Source organism: Mastomys coucha, unplaced genomic scaffold (genome assembly GCF_008632895.1).
Source record: "Mastomys coucha isolate ucsf_1 unplaced genomic scaffold, UCSF_Mcou_1 pScaffold18, whole genome shotgun sequence".
NCBI lineage: Eukaryota > Metazoa > Chordata > Mammalia > Rodentia > Muridae > Mastomys > Mastomys coucha.
In genome coordinates this window covers 66,535,907-66,544,754 of record NW_022196900.1, presented here as the reverse complement: position 1 = coordinate 66,544,754, position 8,848 = coordinate 66,535,907, and the positions used below count along the sequence as shown (strand labels likewise).

Here is an 8,848-nt window from a genome sequence, read left to right as displayed (position 1 = left end):
GAGCCTCTACATCTGTATTAGTCAGGTACTGTCAGAGCCTCTCAGGAGGTAACTAACTATATTTAGGCCGGCTTGTCTTTCCTTCAGTCTCGACAGGAGACTTTTAAATCAAGTCCAGCCTAGACTACAGAGTAAGACGACCCTTCCTCAAAAAAAAAAAAAAAAAAAAAAAAAAGCAAAAGAAAAGGGAGTAAGTTTGGAAATTTCCAGGGAGATCCAGCACTATTGCCAGGGTCTGACTAATTACAAACTGGATTTCTCCTTGTAGTTTGCCTTTGCTCTTACTCTTCTGTTTATTAAAAAGTGTTTATCATATACAAAGGTGGTTTTTGAGATATTTACTAATTATAATTAGTCCAACCCATGTGATAGAATCATCAGTGTTATGTGTGCTTATTTCTTGGCACTTTGGCATAATGTCATGTTGACTGGCACAAAGTCACAACCTGAAAGTTTGAAAAGATAAAGACAAGCTATTGATTGCTTTCCACACTGCCCAGGTATTTGGTGGTTGCAGAAAAACTTGAAGAGATCAAGTCTTTCCGGGAGCTGACCCGTCTGGATCTTTCTTGTTGCTGGCTTGGAGATGAACATGAACTTCTAGAACATCTCACCAATGAAGCCCTGTCCAGGTACCACCCACTGCTACTTGTAAATGTCTTGCTTATTTACTTTTATTTTTATCTTCTGTACAATGGTGGTTTGACTGCATGTATGTCAGTATGAAGGTGTCAAATCCCCTAGAACACAAGTTACAGTCCATTGTGTGGATGCTGGAATTGAACCTGGGTCTTCTAGAAGGTCATCTAGAGCTGAGCCATCCTCCAGGCCTTGGTTAATTTTAAAAGGACAGTCCAGTAGGATCATTTTAAGGAATGTCTCTTATTTTCCTGTATTACTTACTAATTTTTTTTTTTCTAAAAACATTTTCACCTTCTGTTCACTTGTTCCAATATAGATTGGAAAGCTCTTGGGAAAGATAATTTTTTTTTTCTTTTTTCTAAATAACCTTTTTTGGTTTGTTTGTTTGTTTGTTTGTTAAAGTATTTCTTTGTATAACAGAGCCCTGGCTGTCCCAGAACATATTCTGTAGATCAGTCTGGCCTCCAACTCACAAAGATCTGCCAGGGTCTTCCTCCCTAGTGCTAAGATTAAAGGTATGCTCCACCATGCCCAGTTCCTAAGTAACTGTTATTTTATTTTATTTTATTTTTTTAAGATTTACTTACTTTATGCATATGAATATACTGTAGCTGTCTTTAGACACACCAGAAGAGGGCATCAGATCCTATTACAGATGGTTGTGAGCCACCATGTGTTTGCTTAGAGTTGAACTTAGGACCCTCTGGAAGTCAATGCCCTTAACTGCTGAACCCCTAAGTAACCTTTATTTAACCTGTAGTAGTCAAAACCATCAGTATTGAAAAATGTTGTCCCTTATTTGTCCATTTTATTTGTCCTAGTTTATTATAACAAGTGATAAAAAATTGAGGCTGAGAACCTGGCTCATTGGGTAAAGTCACTTGTCACCAAGCCTGATAATTCTGAGTTGAATCCCTAGAATCTGTGGAACCAACTCCCTCAAGTTGTCCTCTGACTCCCCACAGTCACCATGGCATATGCATCTCTCCCCCTGTCGATGCACAGAATAAATACTTGTAACAAAAGATTACAAAAATTTGGGACTGGAAAAATGGCTCAGTGTTTAAGAACACTTGCTTTTGGAGAGGATCTGGGTTCAATTCCCAGCACCCACATGATGGCTCACAGCAATCTGTAATTCCAGTTCCATGGGATCCTGTGCCCTGTTTTAGCTTCCTCAAGTACCATGTGTGCAGACAGAACACTCTACACATAAAATATATTTTTAAAAATTTACAAAAATTCAAGAATATCAACAGGAAAGAACAGTTGTAAACAGAACAATATTTTAGTGACATTTGGGTGCTCTTTTATAATATTTGGAGATGTTAATATTTTATGTTTTTAAGTGAAATGTTTTAAAGTATGTCCTCAAACATTCATTAAGGGCTGGAGAGATGGCTCAGTGGTTAAGAGCACTGACTGTGCTGGGCAGTGGTGGCACACGCCTTTAATCCCAGCACTTGGGAGGCAGAGGCAGGCAGATTTCTGAGTTTGAGGACAGCCTGGTCTACAGAATGAGTTCCAGGACAGCCAGGGCTATGCAGAGAAACCCTGTCTCGAAAAACCACAAAAAAAAAAAGAGCACTGACTGCTCTGCCAGAGGTCCTGAGTTCAATTCTCAGCAACCACATGGTGGCTCACAACCATTTGTAATGAGATCCGATGCACTCTTCTGGTGTGTTTGAAGACAGCTGCAGTGTATTCGTATACATAAAAAATAGATAAATCTAAAAATAAAAGATTCATTAAGTGATACTTTTATGGCCTTTGTTTCTCTAGTGTCACTCAGCTCCACTTGAAGGATAATTGCTTATCTGATGCAGGCATTCGGAAAATGACAGCACCAGTGCGGGTGATGAAAAGAGGCCTTGAGAATCTAGCGCTGTTAGACCTGTCTTGTAAGTTACTGGGTTTTAATGTCTGGAGAGTGGCTTTAGGGTCATCACTCCCCTGTGTGAGGGATAAAAGGCAAGCTGGCCTAGGAGCCATAACAGTCCAGAGACAGGACTGAAGCCAGCGGCACTTGACTCTTGACCCAGTGTCTTTTGCAGCTTATCACTACTTCCTACAGAGAGGAAAAGGCCCTTCAGATTTCCTATGCCATTCAGCATATAGCCAGCAGGGCCCTTCTGTTGTGTTAAGAGCATACATAAGGACATTTGGCTCTACTTTGAGTCTCTGATCCATAGTGTCTGTCACCTCAGTTCTTTTTAATCAGTATTTACCTAATAAGCAGAATAAATCACTCTTGTGGTAACTTAAGATTAACTTGACTCCAGTGATAGGAAGTCAGCGGTTTGAGAGTCCAGTAATAACATCTGTGGCAAGGTAGGTTGGTTCCCAGTGAGTAGAAACCACAGAGGTGAGCACAGAGAGTGGTTTTGTACCCTTGGGCGAATTACTTGACTTCTGAGCCTTGGTTTTGGCCTGTGTACAGTAATGTTGCTGAATCCCCTGGCATACCTCCCAGGGAAGTTATCTGTTCAGTAAATACTTGTTGAGCATCTGCTGTATTGCTGCCACAATGCTTAGTATTCCTGGAGGAACCGGCTAAAGCAATATTCTCTGATGTGAAAAGGCACTATGTAAGAAAAGCTTCTGAAAAACAGTGTAGTAAGAGTAGTGAGAGTCCCTGGTTTGTAAGTACCTTGAAAGTCCTCTCAATCGGAACACATGCCCGTAATTACTTTAGAGGGGAACTGGTGAGGAGCAGGACAGTATACACCATTTCAGGAGTTCTTCAGCTCCTGATTGTGTGGGGATAACTGCCTTAATCATGTATTTTTCTGCTCATCTGAGTCCTAGGTAGTTGGACTGTGAAGGATCTAGTGTGGTTGCTTCATGTTACAAGTAGAAAAAATAAGAGTTCATATTGACTTCTCTCTGGGGCATTCACGCACTCTGCTCGTTGATGCCTAGTGCTTTTCCCTGAGCTTACTGTGGGATTTTACCAATGTTATGACAGAATGCTGCCTTGTTTTGATGTCTAGGTAACCCTGAGATAACAGATGCTGGAATTGGATACCTGTTTTCTTTTAGAAAATTAAATTGCTTGGATATCTCTGGAACAGGACTAAAGGTAAGGGTTTTGGTCTCTTTCAGCCTTACAGGCTTTGTGATATGGGACTTTGCTTCTGTTACAATTTGAAGTTTAGAAAGAGTTAGTATTATTTATGATGGTTTTGTTTTGTTTTTGAGATATAGTGTTAACTATGTAACCCTTCCTGGGCTTGAATTTCCCATGTAGCCTAGGCTGGCCTCAAACTCATGGCTGTCCTTAGCTTATTGAATATTAATATTGAATATTAAAGGTCATAGGCATATGTCACCATGCCCAGCTGGTTTGGTGTTTTGGTCTGGTTGGCTAACCCAGTCTCATGAGTGTTGGAAATACAGGTGTGCACCACCATACCTAATTTATGGTGGTCTTTGCTACTAAAAACAAGTAAGAAATGGAAATGTATTCATGTCTCTGGTGTTTCTCCCTCACTAGGATATCAAAGCTGTTAAGGACAAGCTTCGGACACACATAGGCCTTGTTCACTCCAAAGTGCCTTTGAAGGAATTTGATCATAGTAACTGCAAAACAGAGGGCTGGGCTGACCAGGTACGCCAAGCTTTTTACTACAGTTAATACAGATTTTCATTTTAATTCTAGGTACCTAGATGTCAAATAAACATGAATCCCTTTGATACTTTTTTGCCTCAATTGTACTCCTCACCTCAGGCATCAGTGGTGATACTCTGTTACTGACCCATCTTCTTAAGGAGGTAGTAGTATTGGAAGTGGGTATGTCCCTGCTTTGTTTGAGAGACTGGGCCTCATGCCTAGAATGCCATTTTATTCTACAAATGATTCAGGAAATAAGTATACACATACTTCCCTTCTTTTTAAAGAAAACAACTACGAAAGGTTATTTCAGTGGTAAGCCCTTGTTTATTTCTTCTTTCAGTCTTATTCCTGGAAGCCTTCAGCTTCCTTTGTCTTACTGTATTTCCCTTGCTCCCTCACCCCCACATCCCCGGTGTCCCCTTTTGGTGGTGCTTTCTTCCTCAATGTAAATGTCAGTTATCCTTACTCAAGTGAGTCCCTCGCCACCAGGGCATTCTACATTCTCTTTGTGCTTAGCTCTCCCTCCTCTGCTGCCTTCACTTGCAGTATTGTTTTGGCTTCTACTGTTTTATTTTTAAGTGTCTCTGGAAGCTACCAGGTAGCCTAGTGTTCACCTTTGGCTTTATATGGCATTCAATATAAACATGCACGCCTTGGGGTTTTTCTGTCTTAACTGATTCCTCCTTCCCTTTTATACCTCTATTTCTCAGTGTCCTGAAAGGATGACTAAACTATCAGAAGCCATTTGTATTCCCAAATATTACCTATAAGTGTCTTCCTGGAACCTCAAAGTCAGTTTGTCCAAATGTTTCTTTTTCTGTATTCACAGTTAGCCTTTCTTCTGTTTCTGTTGCTGAAAGGACAGTGTCTCTATTTTCTACCAAGTCACCAAATTGATTTAGTCCATTTTGGCTTCCCTTAGATTGGTACCCATTTTCCAGTACCAGGAAATATCATTGAAGGATCCATAACTAATATGTTCCGAGTGATTTCTGCATAGCAGACACTGATAGTTCTCCATGCAGTCCTTGTAACAGCCTTGTGGAATACATACCATGACTAAACTCTGTTCAACATGTCGAGAAAGTGAGACTCAGAAGTTAAATCACTAGCTACAGGCTGTCGGGCTGTAAATGTGCTCTTACAGTGTGTGGTTTTGTCTGTCTGTATCTTGAGTCTCACTGTGTATCCCAGGCTGGCCCCCAAATCACAGTTCTGGAACTACAGGTTTGCTCTACCATGCTAGGTCTGTAGTACTTGAACTGGCCTGTGTCCTCCTGCAAGTATTTTCCATCACTTATGGTCATTATGACCATTGCATTGCATGAGTAAAAAGTATTAAGATTGCTTACTCTTCATTCTGTCATGTTTATTATATGCAGTCCTATTTCTAAAGAAAGCAGCAGCAGCAAATAAGTAAAATTACATTTGTAACATGTGGATTTAGAAATATGAGCATCCTACACACATGGGAGATGTGAGTTATTACAGATGTATTTCAAGGCATAAGGGTCTGGGGATGTGTGAAACGTACTATGACTATGATTTTAGCTTTTCGTGTTTAAAGATGTGTAGTTCATGCAGTTGATTCCTAGCTTACTTGGAACAGGATGGAACTGGGCAGGAGTGAGCCCAGCAGGCTGGCCTATAACATACACATACTTTTGGATCCAGTCTGATTTGATTCCTATGGATAGAAGTTATCAGTAGGTTTGTGTTTCAGGAAAGGGAGCAAAGACTAGCTAAGAGGAATAGTGTTTACCTCCCTGGTACAAAAAAAAGGAAAACAACAAAAAGAGGAGAAAAAGGGAAGGGACCAAGGAAGAATGAGACAAGTTTGAGATTAAAAAGGCAAAGTTTGGGCTGGAGAGATGGCTCAGCGCGTAAGAGCACTGACTGCACTTCCTAAAGGTCCTGAGTTCAAATCCCAGCAACCACGTGGTGGCTCACAACCATCCGTAATGAGATCTGACGCCCTCTTCTGGGGTATTTGAAGACAGCTACAGTGTACTTACATAAAATAAATAAATAAATCTAAAAAAAATAAAAAAGATTACTTTCTAAAAAAAAAAAAAAAAGGCAAGTTTTGTTTGGGTTCAAGTCTTTCCAAATTCCTTTTAGATCGTTCTGCAGTGGGAGCGAGTGAGCGTGGAAGCTGTGCGGCAGCGGAAAGATGCGGAGCCTCGAAAGGCAGCTCAGTACTTCTGTGAGAAATTCTGTTTTGGAGTTTTCGCTCTTGGGTTTTTACACTCTTAAAACAGTTAGCCCATCTTCTCTCTGTAGGAAAATTAATTGTAGCAGTATTAACCTATTATGATAACTAAGACAGATCATCCCCTCAGCATAGCTCACGGTGCAAGCGCTTCCTGCCGTCAGGAAGGTTGTTGCTTATTACTTATTTGTGTCTGTCTCGCTCCAAAGAAGTTTGACGGTGGCACAAAAGAAAGCAGAGCACAGACAATTGAGTGCCACCAACAGATGGGAGCAGGACTAGGAATGCTGTTCAAGGGTTTCTTGCGTGGGCAAGGCCATGTGTTCAACATGAGAGGGAAAAAAAGACTTATAAGCCAAGTGTCCTGCATTAGACAGGTGGGTTAACAGAATGCAGTGTTCATGTACAAAGGAATATGATCCAGTCTTAAATAGCAAGGATGTGTGGGATAAACAGATGACTCTCTCAGTGGTTAAGAGTGCACATGCCCGTCTAAAGGACCTGAATTCCACATCTGGTGGCTTACAACACCTGAAACTCCAGCTCCAGGGGACCCAATACCTCTGACCTCCCAGGTGCCGCCATTCATGTGCACATATTCATATATTTACATGCAATTAAAATGATATAAATCTTTTTTGTTTAACTTTTTATTATTCATTTTATATGCATTGGTGCTTGTATATTGGTGTGAGGGTGTCAGATCCTGGAGTTATAGACAGCTGTGAGCTGCCATGTGGGTGCGAGGTCATCTGGAAGAGCAGCCAGTGCTCTTAACACTGAGGCATCTCTCCAACCCCAATCCTTTTTTTTTTTTTTTTTTTTTAAAGGTAAGGACGTTTTTACATGAGCATTGAAGATGTACTACATGAGATAAAGCAATCATGAAGGCTGCAGCTTGTAGTAGAATACTTGTCTAGCATGCACAAGGCTCTGGGTCCATCAGCTCTGAAAATAGTAACATTCTGGAGATAGGTTAAAATGTTCGTTTTGTCATTTTAAACAAGAATTAAGTGATGGGCTGAAGGAAACAATAACAAAATCAGAACCACAGGGCACACTAGATACTACAGGGCCAGAGGTCAGAGTCAAGTCCAGGTTCTAAAAGGAAAAAGGAAGCCAACAGCCTATTAGCTTTGGGGGTGTGACTGACACTGTGCCCTTATATGCATTATTTTATTTATTTCTGTGTCATTCTAGATTTTTTACTTATAGGGAATTGAGAAAATTAATTCTTGAGCTATTTGTTAGATTCACTGAACCCAGTAAGTGCCCACCTCTCCCTCTGCCGTGACAGTGTATCTGCCACTCCTGCTGCTGGGCATTCAGTCCAGACCACCACAGGGCCTTGTCTTAGTCCTGGGTGGGCTCAGACTTTGGCAGGCCCTGGCCCACAAAGCACAGAAAACTCACCTACTTCTTATTCCTACAGATCAGAAGCGAGCTCTCACAGAAGCTTCAAGGAAATGTCCCCTAGCAGAGACCCACATGAACTCTTCTGGAAAGCTCCAGTTCTATAGGGAGAAGGCTCCGGACTGCCGCGAGCCACTGTTGAGCCAAGAATCAAAGAAGAGCAAGAAGAGAGCTTTCGAGGAGTCGGAGCAGGAGCAGAGCTCCCCACAGTCTGCCAAGCAGAAGTGTGTGTGTCTAGCTGTGGAAGACTGGGATTTGCTCAATTCCTACTGACTGACACATACAGTCGACCTCCCCTCAGCACACGAGGAGAGGAGACTGCTGGGGATTCCCTTGTGGTTTGGATTTACCTATGGCATTAGCATAGCAAGCAGATATTTCTACTTTTGTGGTGGGGGAGGGAAGGCTATGGACGTATGTAATTTCTAATGTATATTTTCAATACATAGTAATTTTTTCAAATAAACTCTTTTGCTCTCGTTGAATTCTGCTTGTGGACTACAGATTGGAGCCACAGGAGGTGGTGTCATGTAAACTAACAAATTTGACATGACCTGTTCTTGCTACAGTTTGGAACAGCTGATAGAATGTAGATGTGAATGAAGCTGCTGGTGAACGTATGCTTCCCTGGGCCATGCCCTGGCCTTGGAGAGTACACATGAAACTCACCAAAATTCAGAGCCAAGAACATTCAACCTCAAGTTAAGTGGCATGTTCAATGTCACAGAGCTTACTATAGGAAGTGAGAGTTTACACTCCTTTCTAGTTGGCTGCAAAGCCCATTCTGTTCTGTTGCCTTCTCAACAATCATTAGCATTTATTGAAATCCTAGCCATTGACGGTATTCCACCACAGCAGTCTTGGAAGTAATGGGGCAGAAGCTTTTCCCATCCTAAGACTTACTGGGAATGGCCTAATGATAAATATAGTAGGGTTTTCAGGTCACAAGAATTTTTTTTTTTTTT

At 41.3% G+C, this 8,848-nt stretch overlaps 1 protein-coding gene across 3 annotated transcripts in view; it reads left to right on the top strand.

Annotated features, from left to right (window-relative positions):
- The window catches only part of Lrrc42 (leucine rich repeat containing 42), a 20,716-nt gene extending 12,348 nt beyond the window's left edge, over positions 1 to 8,368 (top strand). For all 3 annotated transcript variants that reach the window (XM_031378069.1, XM_031378068.1, XM_031378070.1), the window contains 6 exons: positions 501 to 632; positions 2,425 to 2,543; positions 3,636 to 3,724; positions 4,139 to 4,252; positions 6,380 to 6,464; positions 7,903 to 8,368. In XM_031378069.1, the coding sequence (XP_031233929.1) occupies positions 501 to 632; positions 2,425 to 2,543; positions 3,636 to 3,724; positions 4,139 to 4,252; positions 6,380 to 6,464; positions 7,903 to 8,156 (793 nt within the window). In that variant the 3' untranslated portion in view covers positions 8,157 to 8,368. The remainder of the gene's footprint in view (positions 1 to 500; positions 633 to 2,424; positions 2,544 to 3,635; positions 3,725 to 4,138; positions 4,253 to 6,379; positions 6,465 to 7,902) is intronic.
- The last annotated feature ends 480 nt before the right edge of the window (positions 8,369 to 8,848 follow it).